Below are 23,874 nucleotides of genomic sequence, written 5' to 3' on the forward strand. Positions count from 1 at the left end.
TGGGTTTCTACTATTTTCTAAATACATATATATCTTTTTTTTTTTTTTATAATAATCAGTCTCGACTCACTCACCTCGCCAACTATTTTGGTCGCAGGGTGTTGTTTGGTTTTTTATTAAATACGCATTTAATGTGGTTAGTGAAGGACTCTTACGCAGCGTGTCCTCGTCATTTTTCCAAACATACTTGATTTGCGCCTCCTCATAGGAAACTGTAAAGTAGAGCAATTGATAATAAATTAAATTAAATAGAAAAGTTCCTATTAATTTGTTTTGTTTCATGTTGGTTATAGTTTTAGTTGACTTCAATTGTTTTTGTTATATAACTATCTACTTTAGGATGGTTCAAAACAAACAAAAAAAAAAAAAAAAAAGATTTTTCGGCTTCGTCCTCTGAAAAATCGGTGCTTAGACAGTTTTGGGAAAGTTTCTGCAACTAAGAGCTATACAAATTGATCGATCAAAATCAAATCATGGTATAAAAAACTCTTTAATTTGACAAGATATTTACATGATAACTAAAATATCCCAGTCTCTTTAGATTTGTATAGAAACTGTGTTATTTGAGTAATTACAAATCATTAAATGTCTCTCAGCTTAACATTAAGAAGGAACTGCAAAAAATAACTGATGGCCAACTCATCCATAACGAACACAATTCATTAATGAGCGCCTACGCCGTAGCAAAGGAACTAGCGCCCGACAGCTGAATGGCAACGCAAAGCATCCATTGTCTTTCTGCAGAAAGCAGAACCGGTAAATAAGAGTAAGAAAACGCGAAAGAAGGCGTACAAGTAGCAGGCATTATTATCCATGTCGGTCGCGCGCCCATGGACAAACAAAAATATTTGCAAACAAAAGCAATTCGCCTGCTGCCTCAGAGTAGTTATTAAGCTGCTGTATACAATTTATATGCCGCACACAATAAGACTTGCGCTGTGTGCACGTGGGGGCGATGCGGTGTGGCTGGCGCGGCTGACGTGGCGCTGTCGGAAGCGCATAAATGCGAAAATGAATTGTATTGCCATTCCCAGTTCACCTTTTAAATGCTGCTTTCAATTGATCCAGCACTTTGTTTGCATTTATTTTTCCATTTTCCATTTTCACTTTACCTATTTTTGTTTTTCCTGTTTTCGCTTCTTACACAAAAGCTGGCAATTTACTATTTAATGCTGCGCTAATTTTAATTAATTCAAACAATGCATTGCTTTTACCTGAACGCACCACGCCATGCATTAAAAAATAATATTGGAAGCTGTGTGTGTCGGTGTGGCTGTGTGTGATAAATATGAAAAATTGTTTTGATGAGCGCGTAAATATTTTTATTGCTTTTCATTATTATGTGTAGCGTTTATTTTCATTATTTTCGCCGTTTTATTATTTCATTATATTGGGTAAGCGTGTTCATTTGCGAATATTTTATAATATTTACTTACTGCTTTCCATAGAGAAGGAGCACTTCGGATCATCGAAAGGGAATATGTGTAGGCTACCTTGGCAGGATAAAATTAAGTGGCGTCTGTAAATGTAGAAAATGTGGGCTGTTAATTTATGGCATGTTTCATTTATAATTTCAATTTTTTTCTGTTTGAATTCAAATTTTTAAAATGGAAACATTTTTCTAATCCGTCATAAAAAAAATAAAAAGATTTAAAATAATTTAAAAAAAATTAAAAATAATTAAAAAAAATTAAAAAATTTAAAAATTTTACCCTTAAAAATAACATACTGAAATTTCAACATGACATCTTAAATATTTTTACATTTACATCCATTTAAATGATAGCCGCCCCGTTCAATTCGGTAGAGCAGAGTAAATCTGGAGTAAAATTATTTTTTTATACTTTTAGTTTAACGAAAAGTTTTCAACTCATCCAAGGAGCAAGCCGAAATCACTGCAGCAGTGCAGAAGGTTTGTTTAGCGCTTTGGGAGATCTCATAGAGCTCCAAAAATATTAACATAAAATGCACTATGTGTTCTTAAAACATGTATAAATATACCCTCAAAATTTCTATACATAGCATAGCGATAAAGCAGTTAATTTTAAAAAAATTTCCAAAAATCGAAGTTATTTTAGCCTGCCTTCAAGAACACTTCGGATTTTGGTTTACAACAGACTCAAGCATTTGTTATTTAACAGCTGAGCATATATATATTATTTTTTTTTTTTTGATTTTTCTTTAATTTTTTTTGGGCTATTTTATGTGCATATATTCTATAGCAATCTTCGTAGCTACGCATATCTAGTTATTTTTTTTTTTCAATTTTGCATTAGCGGAAATTCATGCTAAAATGTTACTCATACGCCGTGTTGCTTTGCAAATATCAAGCAACGTACAGGCCACTGGCTCCAAATTTGAGTTGCTTTGGAGCGAATAAATGGTTAAATAATATTGACAATTGTTCGATTGTATTATTACAATACAGGGTTCTCCAATAGGGGTGCTTTAAGGCGTTTTAGGCACTTGTGAATTTCAAAAATTCGATTTTGTGTATATAAGTACATGTGGCGCTTTATTTATATGCGAACCTAGTACCACAATGTTTGGGATATCGTTTTGAAATTTTGCACATGTTTTTCTCTGCACAAAATGTTACTTATTTGACGGAACCACCGATGCCGGTCCACTATAGCATATACATAGCTGATATACAAACTGAACGTTCTGAAAAAAGTACTTGTATAAGAAACTTTTTTATTTGACAAGATATCCTGATAAATTTGGCAGGGATTATTGCCTAAGGTTAAGATGCAATATCCGAAGAAATTGTTCTGATGGGATCACTATAGCATATAGCTGCCATTGTGAAGCGTTTTTTTTTTATTATTTATATTGCCAAAGAGTCGTTGAAGTCATTTATGGCAGGTTGTATTCAGAGTATTATTAGAACTCAGTTTTTGGTCATTGAAGTCTCGATACTAGAAAACTTTAATATGGATATATACTATATAGTAGTAAACATTGCCCTTATCTGCTGGAATCAGCGAAATAGACGCTTTGCTGATTAAAGCTTCAAAACTGCGCGTCACCTAATAATCTTACATAAAATACGCAAACTTGCAACTTCATGCCACAGCAAGCAACGTTGCGGTAAGTAATGTCAATACTTGCATTTCCATACCTACACATAAAATTGTAGGTATGTATGTATGTATAAACGCCAAGAAATTATTTATTCAAAATTTTCTGATGCGTGACTAAAAAATGTCGCGCTGCAAACAATAGCCGCGTGAATGCCGCGCCAGTGCCATAGCGAGCGCAAAGCGTGGCGCATGCACTTGGTCACTGCGCATACTAATGAAATGGCGCACGCGACACAGTATTATTTTCATATTTTAAATATTTTTTTATTTTTTTCACTGTTTTTCTTTTATTTTTAGTTTTTTATTAATTTTTCTTTTTTCTTATGTGTTTTGTAAGCCAAACTTGCTGTGTAAAAATTTGCATTTTTAAAACATTTCGTTGCGCGTTTCATGCCGCCTTGCAGGCGCCATCTGGTGCGCGAAAATGTCAGTGTAACAATATTTCTTTTTTTTTTATTAAAAAAATTCTATTTAATGCGTTGCAAGTTTCAATTTTACTTGTAACGCCCATACACACCTCATTGCGTACGTAATGGTCCCGTTACGGTAGATTCTTAAAGCGAAATGCATTGGTATAATGGGGTCCTTAAAGTCGCCGTGCATAATGAAGTAGGTGTCCGGTGTCCAGATGCTGTCGTGATGATGCAATGCGTTCAAAAAGTCATAATGCGATTTGTTGCCATATTGTAGACGCGGATCGTTCCACTGTTGATTCAGCAGAAACTCGACTTCGTATTTCTGTTGGGTGTGAAAGTGGCGATTGATTGGTAATTTATTAGTGTTGCTTCAGTCTATTTAAAAGAAAGTTAAATTTTCATTTGAAAAACTCACCAAACTGCTTTCATCGGGCGAGGCCAAGCTGAGGAGCAACACATTCACATTCACCGTCAAAGTACCTGCGTTGAAATTTGTGATTTTTATAGGGTATTATTAATGTTTGTATGAAAAATTTATTGCTATAGCTCAAAATAAAATATTTTAAAAAATTTTGTATTTCTATTTAAAAGAAAATACATAAATCTTTTGCATATAGTAGTATAGTTACAGAAAATCATATAAGTTAACGTGTCATAATCGCCAATAACTAAAATGATATAAACCAGCAAGTAAAGGCCAATCTACAAACACAAAATAGCCGACCGCTGCGCTTTTCATTACAACAACTCAAGAGTAAAGTGCTTGGAAAAGTAGTAAATGTGCTTGGGTTTCTAGAAAATAGCTTTATGGATTTAGGTGGAACAAACCGCGGTTGTGTGGCCTCCTCGAGTTGCTAACTTTGGCCATATCCGGTGAAGATAAACCACAGCAAAAATCCTCATCTGTAAAATTAAAATCGAAGAATTTAACTACAGTACTAAGGATATTTAATATTTTTTTTTAATTATGTATAAAACATTTATAAGAAATTTTGTTCCCTTTCTTTAACGCTGCAAGAATTCATGCTGTTTGACAAATGTCGGTGCTATCTGTTGTGTTCAGCTTCGCTTCAAAAAAATTCTAAAACCTTACAACTATACACACGAAATGTATAGAAAACCTCGGTTAAGTACACCCTAATGTTTTGGGTAGGTGCTTGAACGTTGGCACTATTCCATATATAGTATATAAAAACTCGAGAGAAGTATGTTATTCTGAGCCGAGTTGATAGTTATTCACAGTAAATTCGATTTCGTTTCGGTTATGTGTAACCTAATGTTTTGGGTAGGATTTTTATTTTTAGCATTATTCTATATACATAACATCGTGAGAAGCATCTTATTCCTTGTCTAGTTGATAGTACTTCGCTATATTAAAATTCGGGTTCGTTTCGGTTATGTATGCCACAATGCTTGGGTAGGTTTTTGAACGTTGGTTTTATACCATATGCACTAGCCCACTGACAATCTGCAGTATAAACATTAAAAAATATATACTTCCCTATATTTATGCCAATGAAAAGTATATACGTATGTATTTCCCTGACACCCACGACCTGCAGGAATTTGCTTCAATGTCAGCTGACAGCTATCGACGCTGTCATATATTTTTTTGACATTTAAAAAAATTGTTTTCTTGTCCTTTTTATTACATTTTTTTATTCAAAAATATTTTCTTACTTGTTTTAATTTTTTTTTTAATTTTTGTTTTCTTAATTTTTTTTTAATTTTTTTAAATTAATTTTTTATGTTCCTTTGCATATTTTTGTACTTTTTTCTATGACTCAATACTTGATTCTTCATTTTTGCCATGCCACTGCTCGCAAATGGTCATTTGTGCCGCACACTTGCGCATTTTTTCACATGTGTTGCGGTTGTGGCAACAAAACCAACAAGTTACCCACAAGTGGGCCCTCATACATATCCGCCTTTAGACACTTTTGTGGATTTTGCACACACACACACAAGAAAGAAATAAAACAGAAAAAACTCCACACACACACTCACACTAACAGCGCCGTTTACACAATTTCCCAGCTGAGTAAACGGGCATTGCCAAGTAACAGGCATTCACATACGCAAACATACGCACACACACACACTTGCATATGCTTGTAAAATTTAAGCCTCTGTGCGCACTCACCGTTAACTGGCGGCAGTAGACGTTTATCGTAACGTTTCTTCTCCAGCAACAAGTCCAAAATTTCCTTATCCGAGCTGGACTCGTCGAATCTGCGAATAAAAGAGTTGACAGAGAGTGGAAGCGGAGAAAGAGCAAAAGTTGAAATGAAAAAAAGAAGAAACGGTATAACTGTAACTTCAAGGTAATGGTTGCACATAAAAAATGTTAAACTTTTATAACCTAAAATGTGGAAATGCCTTTGTACCGTATAATATTAAAGTGGCAAGTTAAGCAAAATAGGTAATGCAACGATGTATGTGTGTGTATATATGTATATGCACCATTTAAGTATGTATGTGTGTGTGCGTTTAATAGTGAGCTGCTAATACGGCGCATATAATGTGGCTTTGATGTGTGCAAAAGTAAATATGAAATTTTATTTTAGCTGAGCTAGTAAAATGCTACGCGCTTACAAATACCCTTAAGTAGTTGGTTAGATTTAGTTGCGCGTGTTTGCTGTGGTGCAAGTGCGTAGTATGCTGTGCGTGTTTGTGTGTCCTAGCTATACATTTCATTAACAAAATCTCTCATAATGTACATTTTAGCCAAACTTTTAATTTACATAGTCTGCTTTTAGGGGTCGTCTGCATTTCAGTTGTTTGCATTGAAAACTTTCTTTAACGAGTTTTGCGTTTATACGTGTGGTTATTTTTGTTAACATAAAATGCTGCAGACTGCGCTGTTGTGTGAGCGCAATTAATTAATTAAATGCTTGAAGTGCGGTTTAATCCTTTTATTGTGTACTAATGTGCGTGTAATGAAGGTAGTGGTTCTACTATAAATAATATAGCAAGAAAAATGCACTGATTTTTGCTGTGACGTTGCTTATTTTGCTGTTTTGTCACATTGGTGGCACTTTTCAATAGTATGGGTCAAATATGCTTTTCGCCTAAACCTAGGCTATAATTTGGTGAGACCTTTTTTTTACTGTTTGCGTAGAGAAAGCTTTTGTGTGACCAAATACACTCCGAGCTTTGATAATGTCTCCCAAAAATAGATAATAATATGTATATACAATAGAACATATAAATATATTAGGGTGGGCCAAAAAAAGATTATTTTCGCTTGGTAGTCTGGAATATTGGTTGAAAAACATGTCTTCTAAAAATTCTTTCAAAGCTTTTGCCTAAAATGTTTGTCGCTTGAAACTAGATTATAATTTGGTGGGACAGAAAAATCTTTTGTATGGCCAAACATAACTTCGAACTTTGATAATGTCTCATAAGTATTGCCGTATTTTTACAAAAAACAAATAATATATATAAAGCATAGTTTTTGGTGATGACATTGTGGGTTACCTGGTTCCAAAATGTTGAGTGGTCATTATTGAAAATGATTACAGCACCATCTTGTTTTAATTTACACACTCAATGAATCTTAGAATCGTCCAAATTTTTCTCGTGCGAAATAAATGATAATGAAACGGGCCAATGGAGTTCAGTGAAAGTTTTCTCCATCAAATATGCTCCAACAGCCTTTTCACACATCCAAATTAATTTGGTAGATCAAGATTATAAATAATTAAAAAATCACGTTTTGGCTCGATTACCGATCAGCTGTTATACTTGCTTGTGTGTTTCTTCATTTTGTATTTGTTCTAAGTATTAAAATTCATTAGCTGATGCTCACAACCAAATTTACAGCCAAGTTAACAACTGCAGTTTCAGCTCGATTTCAATTCGATTAAGAATTAATGTAGTATAATAAGATTTTTTTGTATAGTAAATCGATCTAAATGAGCGTTTTAATCGAGCAAAGTTCGGCTAATTAATCAAATAACTCCAGTGCGAAAAGACTATAAGATTGTTAGAGTATCGTTCATAGTTGTATTTAAATGGAAAGAAAGGAGTATTAATCGAAAGTCATTCTAGTAGCATGATAATATCTCGAAAATCTATTTTGAAGTAATCCTTAGAAAATTTATTTAAATATATATTTTCAGCTGTCTTAGACAAAAAATAATATACCTGGTAGCCTCACACCAGAATCAATTTTGGTTTCTTAAAATTAGCTTCTTAAGATTTTAGTTCATGAAGCCACAAAATTATTCATAAATTTCAAATATGCAACTTCCATAACAACTGATATCAAAACTCTGTGGAGCGAGTAGCGAAACATCGAGCTATTTTGTGAGCTGAAGGCAAAGAGAAAATAATTAAAAAGTCCATACCTCGGACTAAAAATCCATAAAATATCTCCACAGCAATGCGAAAATGGTCTTTTGTATACCTAGTTTACAATGAAAAATTGTAAACTCTAAACGCCTTTCAAATAATTTTTCGAAACAAAAACCAAATACCGGCATTTACAAGTGATTGAGCTGCATACAATTTAGATGAAAAAAAATATATATATGTATAATTTTATTCGCAAACAATAAAAAAATCAATTGCTGAATATTTTTTTGATAGAAAAGCGTTTTGCGAAGCAGTTATTGTATGCTTTTGTATGCTATGATTGTCTACAGCTACTTACTTAAGCGCGCAATTACGTCGCCCACATCCATGGAAACGATGAGAACTGCGTCCAATTAAAATTATACGAGCGTTTGTTTGTTTTTGTTTGTGTGTAGGATTTTAAGTTACAAGAAATTTCATCATTTAACTAAGTTCATATACTTGTTTTTTTTTTTTTTGTTTGTGCAATTAGCTAAGTAGTTTACATACTTTGGCATACAAAGTTTGTAGAACTCAAGAACAACACCGGAAAGCCAAAACTTCGTATATAACGTTGGAACGAACGCGACAAATTATAACAAGGCATACACAATGTATTTATATACAGGTTGGTTTTTATAAAAAAAATTCGAAAACATTGAAAGCGCCTGCGAAATCGACTAATTTTGAGCTTATTCATCAAAATTATAAACTGTACATTTTTCGTAGTTTCAATGAGCAACTGGAGAACGTGTTAACAGCTTTATAAATATTTCTGGTGAATAAAAGGTATGAAAGGTTTTTCTATTGTTAGGAGCAGAGTATGGAAGCTTAAACCATTGTTAGTATTTGTTGGGAATGGAGTTTGCTTCTTGCAGGGATCACATAAATACGGAGTTGCCTGACTCCAAGCAAAACTCATTTGGAGTTAGAGTGAAATGTTGGGGATTCTTTGGACAAAAAATTATGTTTCTGGTTCTGGCTTGTGAGTGAAGAGTTTTTTTTTTAATTTTTAAAATAATTTTTGTTTGAAGCCATGTGAATAAAATAAAGTCATTGGTAGGTGCAAATTATTTTGCTTTTCGATTCGAGATTGCTGAAAGATTAAATCTTTCGAAGCTAGTCGCATTAACGACAATGAAAGAAGTGACCCATTTTTGAAGCGCATTGTTGCGTATAAAATAAACTTTCGCACGGGTGTCATAGACTGTACACTTCGAAAGAACGTAATAGCTTAAAGTACCAATGTAGCTATGATGTTTGATTTTGTAATTATCTGACGAACCATATACTCAAAACAGTAAATTATGAGGAATTGGAAACAGTATTTGTAGTAAGTGATTAGCAAAATTTCAATGCGTATTAAATGTGTATGAAATTTCGCTGAACTTAGTATTTGTAAATTTTTGATTTACAAAACTAAAGTTATCATGTTTTGGCCAATGATAATTAAGCTTGAATATAACTGTATTTTTCATGAACATAAGCTAAATCAACACTGTAAGGGAAACAATGAAAATTGGCATGCAAATTTTTTTAGTATACAAGTTTTGTAGACAATGAAGTCTACTTTCAGGCGTTTATTTATAAAATTGGTTTAGGGAGCATAAAATATACATTTAGGCGTTGGTTTATATAAGAAACAATGTAGTCTACATTTAGGCGCTAAACAAAAAGCACAAAATTAAACGTTTCTTTTAACAAGGAGTTTGTTTCAGTTTAATAGGCAGTAAGCGCCGCATTGGTTTAAACATTAGAACAAAATAAATTTTTATATTCAATTATTTAATTTGGCGTTAAATGCGCAATTTTACTTAAAATTTTGAAGCGTTAATTTGTTGTTATTGCAATTCAATTAATTCGTATTTTTTTTTTTAATATTAAGCGTAATTTAACTTTCTGATTGTTTGCTTCGGGAATAGCGCACTTACTTTGACCAATCGATGCTTTGACTGCAAGAAAGAAAAATCAAAAGAAAAAGTACATAAAACCAAAAGTTTAAGAAATGTTCAGTTTAACTAATTTTAATTATAAAACTACGCAAATTTTTTTGGTACTAATTATAGACTAAGTAGTAAGCGTATACTTAAGTGGGCCGAATTGGGTAAGGAATTTACGTAAAAATTTCAAAACAAAATAAAAATTAACTAAATGAAAAATTAGAAAGAATATTAGAATTATTTAACTAAAAATATTAACAATAAAATTCTAAAGTTTTAATTCAAAAATAATGAATAACAGTAAAACCAAGTGGTGCCGCCTACGAAATGTCTGTGGGAGGAGTTGAGAGTGCCGTATGTAGTGCACATTTAGGCGTTAGAGAGTAGTTAAAATGATATTACAACGCTGCTTATATTAGATACTGTTAAATTAACTGAGTGTGCTTATGTGCGCGTGTGACGTCAATCTCCATGTGTATGTGTGCGTATGTGTAAATTTCAATATCCTGTGCATATGGGAGTGTGCACTCGTGCGCTCAGCAATACATTATGCTTTGCTAACTCCCACGCCCCCCTTCACTCCCCCACACTTTAACTTAGTTCCGCCCGGTCTTGGCGCTACTTACATGGGATGCTTATCGAATGGCGCCTTGTCGGGCGAGTGCGCCGCCGCTGTTGTTGTCGTCAAATAGCAGAGCACCAGTATAACGCTGGAGGCGGCATAGAAACTAATCGAGTTGCCCAGCAGATGATAGTAGTTGTGACCGATGTAGCTGAAGGCGCCGTAAGCGGCAGCGGCCACCGTCTGTATGCTGCGACGAAAGCGATGCCGCTGCTTCTGTTGCTGTTGTTGTGGCGGTTGTGTCTGCTTTTGCGTCGGCAACAATTCCCGTTGTTGCTGTCTTTGTTGTGGGGAATGGTGGTGTTGTTGTTGTTGTGGTTGATTATTTCGGTTTTTACTATTGGCCGCGCGTTGTTGCTGCAACTGCGCTTGCTGCTGTTTGTGTTCGTGTTGTTGCAGCTGTTGTTTTTGTTTTTCGTGGTGGCAGTATGTCAGCGCATTCCGCTGCGCTGCTAAGGGGTCTTTCAGTTCTGGCCGCTGCGGCTGTTGCTGCTGCTTCGCTTGCTGTCGCTCAACAGTTCGTTGCTTTGGTTTTTGTTGTTGTTGTTCTACAAGTTGTGACTCATTTCTTCCGCGCTTGTATGCCATCTGCAGTCGTTGACACTTACTCTGCAAAAGCTTCCTTGGTTTCTGTGCTTGGTTACACTGCTTGCGGCTTACCTGCCGCTCCGCTTGCGTCCACATACCGGCGCCTAGCGATTTTTTCCCTACCGCGTCGCGTCCGTCCAACTGGTCGTTTGTCGTGTGAAACCCCAAATTCTCACGCAGACAGCCAAGACGCTCGGTTAACGCGCTACATGCATGTTGCAGCAATTCTTGTAGACATTGCTTGTCTGCGCCGCGCGCTGCTAGAACCTTAGCGCCATAGCGTACGCTGGCAGACGCAGTCGTCCGCGCGGCCGTTTCCGTTGGCGGCGACAAACTAGCGCTTGCGTTGCGCCACAACTCATTTTCGTCTGGCGCTTGCGTTTGTGTTGGCTGCTGTTGCGCGGCGGCTTCCGCTTGTGGCGGCAATGCGACACGCGTCTGTGGCAGTTGTTCGCGCGATAGCTGTCGGTAGCAACAATTATTATTTCCGTCCTTCGCGCGCTGAAAGTTTGTACAAGTGCCGCTCGCGTTGTAGAGTGTATCACTATTATTCTTCTTGTTGTTTTCTTTGTTGTTATTGCTGGCGTCTATCGCTGCTGTGCAATTATCTACAAAAGTCGCACTCAATTTACAACGCGCTCCGTCTGTACGCTGCGTTTCTTCTGGCCCGACCGCAACCGCAACCGCTTCCGCCTCAACGCCCTCGCAGTGGTTGCGCTCAATTTGTATTTGCTTTTCAGTCTCTTCCGCTTCGACGCCGCTTCCTTCTGCCTCGTCTTCCCCTACCGCCGTGTGTCGCTTTTGTGTCTTTTTGATTGCTATATCTCTCGCTGTGTTGTTTGTCTGTCGTCGGCACTTAGTCCCTTTTGTGCTTGTCGCCTGCTCGTCGCTAACGGCGTTGCTTTGACAGATCACCTCTGAACTCAATAAACGCGTATTGCTACTGTCGTTACTTTTATACGAGTTGTTGTCACAACAGTTGTTTTTGCTGTTGTTGTTTTCGGTATCACGAATTGGGCTACTTTTATTGCTTTGCTGTTTGTTGGCGTTGTTGCTGCGTTGTGTCCTCGTTTTGGCAGCCTCAGAGGAATAGCCCATGTTATGGCATCTGGAAGAAGAAGAACGCAAGTTTATATGAATTTTTTTTTTTTATTTTGTTGTAAAAACAGTACTGTAAATATTTACTTAGATAGCAACTTATTGTTATTTTGTATATAAAATTCAAGTTGTCTTTGCGTTAAAGAATGCCTTGATCTCTTAGTAGATTTAATCAGATACTTCACATTAACCCTTCAATGTGTTCCGGGACGACGTCTCGGAGCTTGCACAGATAAAACTTTTCCATAAAGATCTATGTGCGTCGTGAGACAGCCACTCTTCGCACCTTCCTACTTTATGTGATCCAGATCTCTAAAACTAAATCGCAGTTCATTTAATTTCTTAAAGTGAAACTCTTTGATTAAGTAGACGCTTAGCTTGATCGCTCTTAGGTCAGAAGAGTTTAGATAAATATGCTGATTTCTCCTGAAGTCGCGAATAATTCCACTTTGACTGCTAAAAAGCATCTCTGTCCGTTGTGATACACAAAACTCCTGGTTTTGGACCAAAAAGAAAATTATTAATGTATAGTTCATAATATCCTCTCTTTGAGCTATATAAGTATTTAATACTCTCATTAACTATATCGAAAATATTAGGTTTCTCTCACTGCTTCTTACTTTCTCTAACTTATTTCTCATTGTCTCTCTTTTTATAAATTAATATGTAAATATCTTTCACACCGCTTCTATTTCTCACTCCCTCTCACTTTATATCTTGCTCTTTTTCTACTCTAGTTCTTGAAATTTGAGTATGTGTTATCTCTCTCTCTCTCTCTCTCTCTCTCTCTCTCTCTCTTACTGTGTCTGTCTTTGAATTTATATCTTACCTTAAGGAGAGCACTTAATTCTTGAAGAGAAAGCATTTGCCTAAGAAGAAGAACTCAGCTAGAGTTTAGAACAAAAGTCGGAAAGACATAGAAATCTTTAAGCGCCATTTTATATTCAACTGAGATGAATACTCTCCTCTCTCTGACCTGAAAACTTTACATTGTCCAAAAAGTAAAGGTCTCTCCGATCGTTGCGACAATTGTTGGCATTTCTTCCTTTTAGTTTTTTTAACAATTTCATTCTGGAAATTCCACTGTGTTTGGATAATTGCTTTTTGTGAGTCTTTAAGACTTTTACAAAGAATAACTCGACAAATTGCTAAGATCTCTTATTCACAGATTATAAGTTTGTGAGATAGCTGAGGCAGTAGGCATCTCAAAAGATCGTGTGGATCATATATTGTATAACATTTCGGTCTAAAGTTGCCGTATTTGCTCACACCGGACAGGAAGCGCAACGTTGGACCTTTCTGCAGATCTTTGTGACGCTGTTTAACTCATATTTTGACGGTTTTAATGGCGTTTCTTTGATGAAACATGTAATCACTGGTATAGACTAAATGAACCCAGGCACAGTCAAAACAGTGAACAGTGAAGGCCGTGCTATTCCAGAAAGGTGTTGACCAACATTTTTTGGGGCTATGTTATGCCGAATTATTAGGCCGTTACGAATCTCAGAAAACAAGATTCGTGGAGGAAACATTTGAGCACTAAACCTTGTTAAAGCAACACAACTAAAAAGAATATCGCATATAAAAGCATCCACTCTAATATCTTGTTACAGCACACAAAGTGATGACAATTACATTACAGACTCTTCAAACTCAAAGCAAGCATTTACCCGCATACACACACACTCATATATATGTATATGTATACATGTATGCATATATAAGGATCATAATTATCCTTGCACAAATTTCATGACAAAAAGTCAAAGTGAAATTTAAATTTGCGTACAAAGTGCTTATTTGAGCAACTACAAAAACAACAACAACAAAAGTTCACTGTATTGTACGCTCACAAATTGCAGGGGGTGTTAAAACGACACAAGGGTAACATAATGAGTTAAGCAAAAGTTGTTGGTAATTATTTTTGGGTAATATGACGAGTACAAGCCCGAGCACGAACTCAAGCACAAGCGCTGAAAATCTCTAGAAACATGGCGAGCGGGGACGCGGGGGTCGCAGCGCGCAAATAAAAACAAATGAGACTACAACAATTGCAGGGACTACATAAGCAATAACTAGTTGAATAACTACTCACACAGCAATAATAACAACAGTAATGAAAACAACAACAACAGCATTGAGAAGCGCAAAAATGTTAATAACATTGATAAAAATACAACATGAAAACTTTTTCCCAGCCAGACAAAATTGAATTACGTCAAGCGCGTGGGTGGGTGAGACGGCAAGGCGTTGCTGTCGACCGGGCGGGGAGTGTCAAGTGAAAATGAAAACTTGAACTTTGTCAGTGATGAGAAAATTATTATAGCGCTACAGAGGAGGGACTTCACAGTCATGTTTGTGTGTATAAGCGAAGGAAAATGAGATGAAGCACTCCAAAAAAAAACAAAAAAAAAAAAACACAACAGACAACCATCAAGCTAGTCAGCCGTGCAACATCAAATTGAGGGTGAAATATGAAATAAGAAACTTTTTGGCGCAGTCAAACTGTGTATAACAAGCGCCAAGCGAAAGGCAGCGCTTCCACGCTGTGAGTAATACAAAAATAACTGTATTTTTAGTCGCGCATACAGTTGGCAAATCAACATAGTGTTCGCGTTTTGTTCAAAAGTGCATTTCAGAAAAGGCTTTGGAAGTTTGGAAAATGTAAGCTAACGGCATTTGGGGGAATTCGCGAGTTAAGTTAATTTGAGGGAAGTTCAACAAACCGCAAATCAAGCGTGGGGCAGAGATGCATGTGGGGCGCCAGTGAAATGAATGATGACATGTGATGCTTGTATGTAGTATGTTAAATTAAATATATACAATTAAAAGCAATTCATAAGCCTTTTGTTCGATACAATTTTATTGATATTTTTCAGAGTAATTTTTGAGATAAATTTTATCGATAACTTCTTATTTATTTTATATCTTTATATAAAGAAAGTTTTTTATGTTTATTTATTTTAATTATAAGAGTTAATCTGCTTAAAAAAGTTAATAATATTTTTTTTTTTTTATAGAAATTGTGGTTTTATCGATATTTTTCTGTAAGTCGTAATTTTACGATATACATAGTTCTGCAATATTATAATTTTCTAATCAATTAAATATTGACATCATGGAAATAGTGATGTTATCGAAGATTCAGTTTTTGAAAACTGTCGGTAGATTTCGATTTTTCTCTTATCGATAAATATTTGAAACTTGGTCGATAAAAGATACTTTCTGTAAAGGGCATTGCAAATATCGATTTTTAAGTATCGATATTTTTGAAATTTATCGAAAATTTCTAATGATTTTCTATTTTATAGTTAAATTTCTGGTATTTTTTGGATTGGGTAAGGTGTATTCCAATTATCGATTTTTGAGTCATCAATATCTGTGAAATTTATCGTAACTTTCGATTATTGAGTTTTTATTTTATCGATACATTTGCAGCATATTTTAAATTTGATCGATAGCAGTTTATCGACATATTTTTATATAGTTTTTTGTAAATATCGATTTTTGAGTTATCGATATTTTTGAAACTTATTGATAAATTTAGATTTTTGATTTGTTTGATGTTTGTACTTATACATTTTCTGAACACTTTGAGTATAGGTTGCGGTTAACCCACTTGTTAACTAAAGCATTTAACTCATGTTGACATCTGCAAATGTTTTGACTCAATTTTGTTTAGAAAATCCCAACTTTCAAATTTACTATCCACTGCTTTACTGACTATCCCACAACTCAACTCTTGACCGCAAGCCCACGAGTACAGCGTTCGGCAGAAACTGTTAAATGCAAAGGCACTTGAGTTTCAAAAATTAAAAAAGTTACCGTTGCCATGCCTGAATGGCTGACCAAGTGAAGAACTCGGTTTGCATTTTCACCAATTTCAGCTTTTGCATACATTTTCCTTTTATATATGCTCATATGTATATGTGGTGTTGTGCTGCATATGACAGCTTGACAGCTGGAGTGATGGACTAAATATGACTTACACGTAGTTGAGCCTGCCAGGTCAGGCCGGATATTCGTGCCCATCAGAGCGTGTTTGTCAATATGTAAATGCATAAATGAGTTATATATACCCGGGGAAGGCTGTCATGCGCCATGCTTGTGGCGAGTGGCGAACGAAGGACCAAATAGGGAAGGTGCAGACTCTTTTATGCCGTATGCACTTAATTATATAAGTTATTGATGCTGTGTGGAGACAGGCAGCTTATAGCTGAAGTTTCTGTTGAAGTTTCTACAGAAAGCGCGAAATGCTTTACTGAGACTGTGAAGTCACACAGGCAGGAAGCAATTTATAATAATAAATATAACTTCTCGTGAAATCGAAATGCTTTGCGGTTATGTATGCGCCCCGATTTTGCTGTCTACTACTTGGTGTTTCGTCTCAGCTGTATATATATACTCGCCTTTCGTTAGTATTCGAGTAAGTGCAAGCGGCCTGTCACTTCATGTGTATAAATTAGCTTTAATTGATTTGTTCATCGATTGTGTCCTTTATAGTTAACCTCAATCTTGTTTTTGTCGCCTGTACGGCTGGACTGCTGCCATTAAGCTGTTGCAAAATGATTAATTGCCCAGACATGGTAAATAGCAACAATTTATTGCCCTTAAGACAACGGTAAATAGTGTCACAGCACATAATTTCTTCTAGTGAGATGATGATGAACGGAAATGGAAAAGTAATTGAATTAGGTACATATTTCTCTTTTGGGAGAAAGGTCCTAACAAAGTTGAGCGAAGTTGGGTCTCAGTTGAAAAGAAGTTCATATTGAAGCGATTTTGCACTTTAATTATAGTTCGCATTTTTCTGATGTATTTGATGTGTAGAATCCGAAAAATATCGAAATACTTATAGAAATTGTATGCATACGGAAGTAAGGCATATATAATGCTATAACAATATTATAGATTGTATGGTTGAGATTTTTAAAACTGGTTAAACTTTTGTAAAATCATGTACAGTTCAGACTTATCTATTTCTAAATTATCCTTATTTTTGAAATTTATCGATATTGTTTAAATATGATCTGTCGCTATCGAAACTCAGTTGAGCAGTTCAGATATAATTTTTCGATATTTTTCACTTTATCGATATATTTAAAAGTTTTCGATAAATTAAAATTTTTTTATTTTGTTTTTTTTCATATCCATTCAAATACTTAAATAAGGTTTTTATAACAGTTTTTAAGTTATCGATATATTATAAATTTATCGATATATTTAGATTTTTGATTTTATTATTTCTAAAATTTAATATGCAGAATGATGACAAGTTTTTGTAAATGTCAATTCAAAGGTTTCAATCAGACTATTATATCGGTTTTGATGTTATCATTTTTGTTTTTAATTTATCGACACATTTAAACGTGAGATTTTCTTATTTCCAAAATTTGAATTAATGTAAAATTTGGCAAGCAGACTTCTATAATAAAATTGTTATACCAAATAATCAATCTTCAGTTATTGAAATATTTGTTAAATTCATTGCTATTATTAATTTTCAGTTTTAACCATGAATAATGTGAGTACAACAATGTACTTGTCACTTATATAATGCTTCCAACAACCATGCAACGAAACGCAATAATATTGTGCAATGTAGGGACCACAGCATTTATATATCGATTATTTAAGTAATTAAATATAAGTATGTCTGTATGTATCAATGATAAATATACGTATATGTATGTAATATATTTGTATATAAAGAATTGCATCTTGTGTACTCTTCGTTTCGTTTAAAGTTCGACAGATCGGCGTATTAATCATATGACAACAGTTTGATGGGTTTGTGTGATTGCGCCCAACTGTCGACGTCGTTAATACAATATAATCGCAGTTTCTCGCTGTCGCTGTCACTGTTCGGTTTGTTGTGGCAATAAAAGTGCACAAAAGCCACAGCAAATACGCAACAACAGCAAAATTAAAATGAAATAAAGTTCATGACAAAAGTTTAGCTGCTCTACTTTATGTTAGTGGATTAAAAGTCGGTTAATAACTCAATTTTCTGAATTTGCGCTTACAATCAAATTGCAATTTTCATAAATTTATGCACTTTCGAACATATACATATAAATATGTGTGTATTTGTGAGCTATCCAACCATTTGGCTTAAGCTAATGCTCGCTATTTCGAAAGAGATTAAGTCATGCCTGAAAACTATTAAATATGAATTTATAAATACTTTTGTATGTAGTTGCAGCAGCAAAGTCTTAACCAGAGACTGTGTTAATGAACTTTGTATTGCTTAGCCAAAGTTTTGGAAAACTTGTTAACCGATTTAGAAAAAATATAAGTTTTTTTAATGGGATAATAAAATATAAGGTCGAGTGAAAAGAAATCGTCTGTATGACAGCTATTGTGATCCGATCTGAGCAATTTTTTCAGAGTGTGTACCTTTTCCTTGGACTATAATCCATGCCAAATTTAATGAAAATTAGTCGTTAAATGAAAAGTTTTTCATATAAACACTTGACGCCGACCGTTCAATTTGCGATACAGGTCCGATATCGACCGTTCCGACATATGAGTAGGTTTTTTGTGAGAAAAGGACGGGTGAAAAAGTGGAGATCGATATCTTAAAAATTGAGGGACTACCTAGACAATTGACCGGCAGAGAGAACCGAGGATTTCTAATCAGCATTTACGAAAACGACTGCCCTCCGAGTAAAATGGCGCTAAAATAAATAAATATGGGAAATAATAAAAATAAATGCTTGGTCTTGGTTCGCAGTAATAAAAGTAATAAGAGGAGAATAGAAGCATGAGTATACGATGCAATGCCTTTCGAAAGCTGTGGCTGCAGAAAAATTATAAAAACAAAAGAAAAAATTTAAAAAAATTACAAGTTTGTGCTTGTACAAATAAGGCGTGACAGCTGAAATATGAAATTGTGACCAAAATTAGAATTAAAGCACTCTGTATGTTATACAAAGAATATTGGAAAAAATACTTGTTCATGCTAGCGGTTGTTAAGCGATTAAGCGAACGACACCAAAAATAACAAAAGTTAAAAAGAAAACCCACAAACCAATGTAAAAAATCAACTAAAAATTGTAAGAGAATTGTAGGAAAAAAAACCGCAGGGCGTGAGACGGGACGTATGAGGGCCGTCTTAGCATATTTCTGTTTATGTAGTATGTGCCACGTATAGGGTGTAGAATAACAGCTTTTGATAGTAAGCACCACTTTGCGCATATAAACACCACACACAAGCATATGTGTAATATATATAACAAATACTTGAGGCATAATGCTGCTGGCTGCTTGGCTGCTGATGCTTGCTATTAGTTCTTGCTGTGAATCGTTTAAACGATATGTAAGGACGCTAAGAGCGGACAACCAGGCACAAAGCAACACAATGAGAACTTGAACTGCATGACAAGAATGGTGGTGTGGACAAAAGCTGGGCGAAGTGTGAGTCAAGTGTATCTGGCAGCGCTAAGAAATGGTTGGAATGTTTGAAAATAGCTAGCTGGATTTGTGTGCAACATTGAAAAGGAACTTAAGCGCATGCAAAGCAGCTGGTATGCTGTGATGTGTGAAAATATGACATTTGTGTGATTAAACTGAGACTTATATAATACATTTAAATAAGTGAGATTTAAGTAGAGGCTGCTGTGGCGTCCGGAGAGTATTGAAAATAGAAAAACATTGCAGTTAGTTATATCAGCAAATATATATATATGTATGTATGTACATTCAGCATTTTATTTGAACTTGCTCATAGGTTACGTATACGCACTGCTCTTTGAAGAAAGAGTATCGAGTTTGAAATCAATATTGATGCCAAATATGTAACTATATTGAATTGAATTACAGATTAAAATGGAGGAAAGTTGAGACAAAATTGTGTGAAATAAATAAAAAGCGCTTCTAAGCGATGCAGCTGAGTCCACTTTATCAAGTCCTTCTGTCTTTCTATACGCTTTTTTCGAGATATCAATCTGAAATTTTGTACACGCAATTTTTATCCCAAAAAGCTGCTCGTCTGACGGAACCGCCAATATCAGACCATTATATCATATAGCTGCCATACAAATTGAACGATCCAAATCAAGTGCTTGTATGGAAAACTTTTTCATCTGACAAGATATCACCATAAAATTTGGCATGTATTATTTCTTAAGCTAATCCTACAATATTTTATTCAGATCGGACTACCATAACATTTAGCTGCCATACAAACTGGCCGATTAAAATCAAGCGCTTGTAAGAAATCGAAAAGGAAATAATATTAGCAGGCACTAAAAGGAACCAAAACAAGATTGAAACTGAGAAGCTATCCTCTGCGAACGAAATTTATCACAATTTTTCTTTTGACTTTATTTAAAATGCTCAACTTCCTTATTTGAAAATATTAATGTAACAAATATCACTCATACGCCGTGTCTGCCCTTCATTAAAGTGCTTTATTCCCAACGGTGTTAGAGCGCATGATGTGCTTGTGAGCTATTAAAAATACAACGTAAATCTCAGCTTTTTTAATTCCTTCGCTTTTATGCAATTTCCCTTTTACAGAGTTGCCCTATTATTTTGCGCGCAGAAACACGAGTGTATAAATAGCAGCAGTTGCAGCAACTTTCGTAGCCGCAAACTCGATTTGCATCTGTGGTCACCAGCGGCAATTGAGTTTTGGTCATGTGCGCGTGTGTGTGTGTGTCGAGTGAGTAGGGTTGAAGTGATTTTTCAACGCACAACGCCCCGAGGAAATTGCAACTTTGAAGCGCTTGCATTAGCCAACAAAAGTGCTGCTTGTGCTGCATAGCCAGCTTAATTGGTCTGCATAAGTGAAGTAGGAGTTACGCGGAGTCAAGCTGTGTCTGTGCGAAATTAAGTTATACTCTATTTATATTTATGTATATGCTTCTACTTTGCTGCGTCTCCATGTGCTCCCAAGCATTCTAAGTCACCTGAGGCAATGCAGCAAATACAACTTTTTCTCATTTGTTTACTGCATTTCTAGGTAGCGCATAAACTTAGCAACAAGAAGGGTGACAATTTTTGAATCTCTGTGACCGACTTCTCAATTGTACCGTTCAACGGTAAGAAATGTGCTTGAGCACACACTCAGCATAGTAAGCACACCTACATACTATAAAGGTATGTTTGAGTATGTGATAGTGAGTGTACTTCTTGGAGCCCTTAAGCATTTTGCAGCGCTAGCATAAATATAGCTAGACGTATTCTCTTATCTTTATTGTTTATACACAAACAAATGGCTTTCCAGTTCTCATTTTGCCGACTCTGCCTTCACACTATCTCCTGTTAACCTCTGGGGGCTCAACTTGATCCACATTTTTACTAAGCTAGCGTTGCGTGCTCGGTAATTGGGCGGCTATACCCTATGGGTTGGGTATCTTATTTTAAAATGCTGTCAAGTGCTTTTTTTTCTACTCCTTCCATTGTATCACAGTTGTGATATACGAATAGATGGCGAGAAAAGTTTAATGGCGAATGGTTGATGAATTCTATGTAGTCTATAGTTAGTTTTGTTTTAATTTATAGAATTTGTTAAATTTCCATTTGCTGAAAAATCGATAAATTAAATATTCGATAGTCGGTTGTTGAGTAATTATCGATATTTTTCAGCACCAAAACATAATAAAATAGCTGAAGAATAAAAATAAGGTATTATTATGCAAAATTGGATTTCCAAAATTGCTTAGATTGAAAAAAAAAAAAACAAAATCGATAAATTAGAGCATCTCAACACAATAGCTGGCGAATAAAATTAAAGGCAAGTTGAGGCAAAATTGCATACATTTAATTGTATATCTTGATAGACTATTTTTTTTCACGAATTATCGTTATTTCGTTCCACGAGAGCTATACTCAATAGCTGTGTCATATATCGTTAGGGATGAATTCTGGCAAAACAAAAACTCTCTTTAATTAAAAATGTCAAAATCGATAAATTTTAACAATCGATTGTTGACAAATAATCGGCTTACATCTCGCCAATTACCGAATTTATCTATTCTCGGCATTTAAAATATTGATCTAGATCCTAAAAAAAATATCGCGAAGGCTCGAAGTCTTCGGATTTGGCGTACTAAAGTATTTGGACTCTGTAGCTTTCGCTGTTGATTGAAATCACTGTTGACTAAAACTCCGCAGCGACTCTCCAGCTTCTGTAGATTATTTATTAAATTTTTTGAGGAATTGTTTGTGCTTTTTAATGGTTTAATGAGCCTTTAATCTTTTCATGAACTCTGCGAACCTTTTTGAACTCAGAAATATACTTTGTATAAAAAATATTTTTGTATACCATTCACCACCTGTAACATATTAGTTTTGGGCATCAAACCTACTACAAACTACTAACTACGCCGCAATTTGAATTTACTTATACTAAATATTTCTCAAAACTGCAAAGAAAAAATGTGTCAATTAAAAGTTTACTGCCTCAAAGTTTGTTAGCTTCTTGCTTTACTTTGTTGCAACACAATTTGCATTTGATTTTCACGCGTTCCACCAAGCCTTATTTACATTCAATCAATATAAATACCAAGAGACGCAGCAAAATGTAATGCAAAGCATGCAACTGCAGGTGAGCGCATTTTATGCAGGTCACTCAGCAACTTTAGTAGGCGTATGTAAATGTTGCGTATACGCCCCACCGCACACTGTTTAACTAAGACATGAAGTCTTAGTTAAAATTTCAAAAGCTTTGAGTGCAAAATTATATATTGAAAATGCAAGTTTTACGCATATTTTTCATTTTATATAAAGCTACTGGATTTTACTCAAATTTTGCGTGCAATTAAAGTGTTGGCTGTGGCCGTCGGATGGCAATGTAAAATTTTGGCATTAGTTTTTTATTAAAAAAAAAAAATCCAAAGTAATTTAAATAAATTTTATTAATTAACTAAGCAAAAGTAATTTAAGCATAATTGCCTGTGGTGTTATTATTATTATTATAATTATCTATTTAAATTACTTTTTGTTTGTGCAGTTAATGCCAGGGAAATCACATACTTGTGGCTTGCAGCAAAACACATTTCAGATCAGTAAGCTGCTCGGCGCAGTCGAATGTGTGACAAGCTATGTAAATAAGCGTTGTTTTTGCGCAGCGCAATGCCAACACTCGAAACCCAAATAACGCACACAAACACACATGCACACACATACACATGAGATTATAATGTTTTTGTGCGTAATTACTTGTTTTGCATATTTTTGCTGGTGTCATGCCTGTTGTTGCAGTGCGATGTTAGGCAAATAAATGTTTTTTTTTGTAAATAAATAAATGGAAGAGGTTATTGTGCATATATTTATTTATACATATGGTATGTATGTTTGTATTGTATTTACTGCAAATTTAAATTTGACATTATGTAGGCACTTTAAATGAAGCCATCGAGTATGAAGAATTAATTAAATGCGGCAATTTAATACCTGAAGGGCCGGAAAATCGGTCAAGCACGCAATTTCTATAAATGTGTGTATGAATGTGTGTGTAAGTGTGAATGCAAATGACAATATGTCAGCAGTGCTTATGAAAAGAATGAAAAAGTATGCTTAAACGTGCTATGAATTTGAGGGGCACATTTATTACCTAAGAGCACTTGCAATTGAAAATCTTTAATGCGAGGCACTTAAAAAAAGTTTACAAGCGTAGGACTAAAAATTTGTATTTTTTTCCATTGCCGATACGGAATAAGATGGTACAAAGAGTAAAAAATATATAAAATATAAGAGATTTAATATAAATTTGTTAGCGCTGAAAATCGCAAGCATTTTGGGCATAGTTGCCACCTTTTTAAAATTGTTTTATTTTC

At 34.9% G+C, this 23,874-nt stretch overlaps 1 protein-coding gene across 8 annotated transcripts in view; it reads right to left on the reverse strand.

The window, feature by feature from the left end:
- The window catches only part of LOC108966532, a 99,145-nt gene that overhangs the window by 26,524 nt on the left and 48,747 nt on the right, over positions 1-23,874 (reverse strand). For 5 of the 8 annotated variants that reach the window (XM_018929486.1, XM_018929485.1, XM_018929481.1 and 2 more), the window contains 8 exons: positions 10,407-12,098; positions 9,772-9,792; positions 5,646-5,734; positions 4,331-4,405; positions 3,918-3,982; positions 3,604-3,824; positions 1,437-1,519; positions 75-212 (listed from right to left, as the gene is read on the reverse strand). In XM_018929486.1, the coding sequence (XP_018785031.1) occupies positions 75-212; positions 1,437-1,519; positions 3,604-3,824; positions 3,918-3,982; positions 4,331-4,405; positions 5,646-5,734; positions 9,772-9,792; positions 10,407-12,088 (2,374 nt within the window). In that variant the 5' untranslated portion in view covers positions 12,089-12,098. The remainder of the gene's footprint in view (positions 1-74; positions 213-1,436; positions 1,520-3,603; positions 3,825-3,917; positions 3,983-4,330; positions 4,406-5,645; positions 5,735-9,771; positions 9,793-10,406; positions 12,099-23,874) is intronic. The other 3 variants (XM_018929484.1, XM_018929487.1, XM_018929488.1) reach the window with 3 other exon arrangements.

This window comes from Bactrocera latifrons, unplaced genomic scaffold (assembly GCF_001853355.1).
Source record: "Bactrocera latifrons isolate USDA-ARS-PBARC rearing strain unplaced genomic scaffold, ASM185335v1 scaffold_163, whole genome shotgun sequence".
Taxonomy (NCBI): domain Eukaryota; kingdom Metazoa; phylum Arthropoda; class Insecta; order Diptera; family Tephritidae; genus Bactrocera; species Bactrocera latifrons.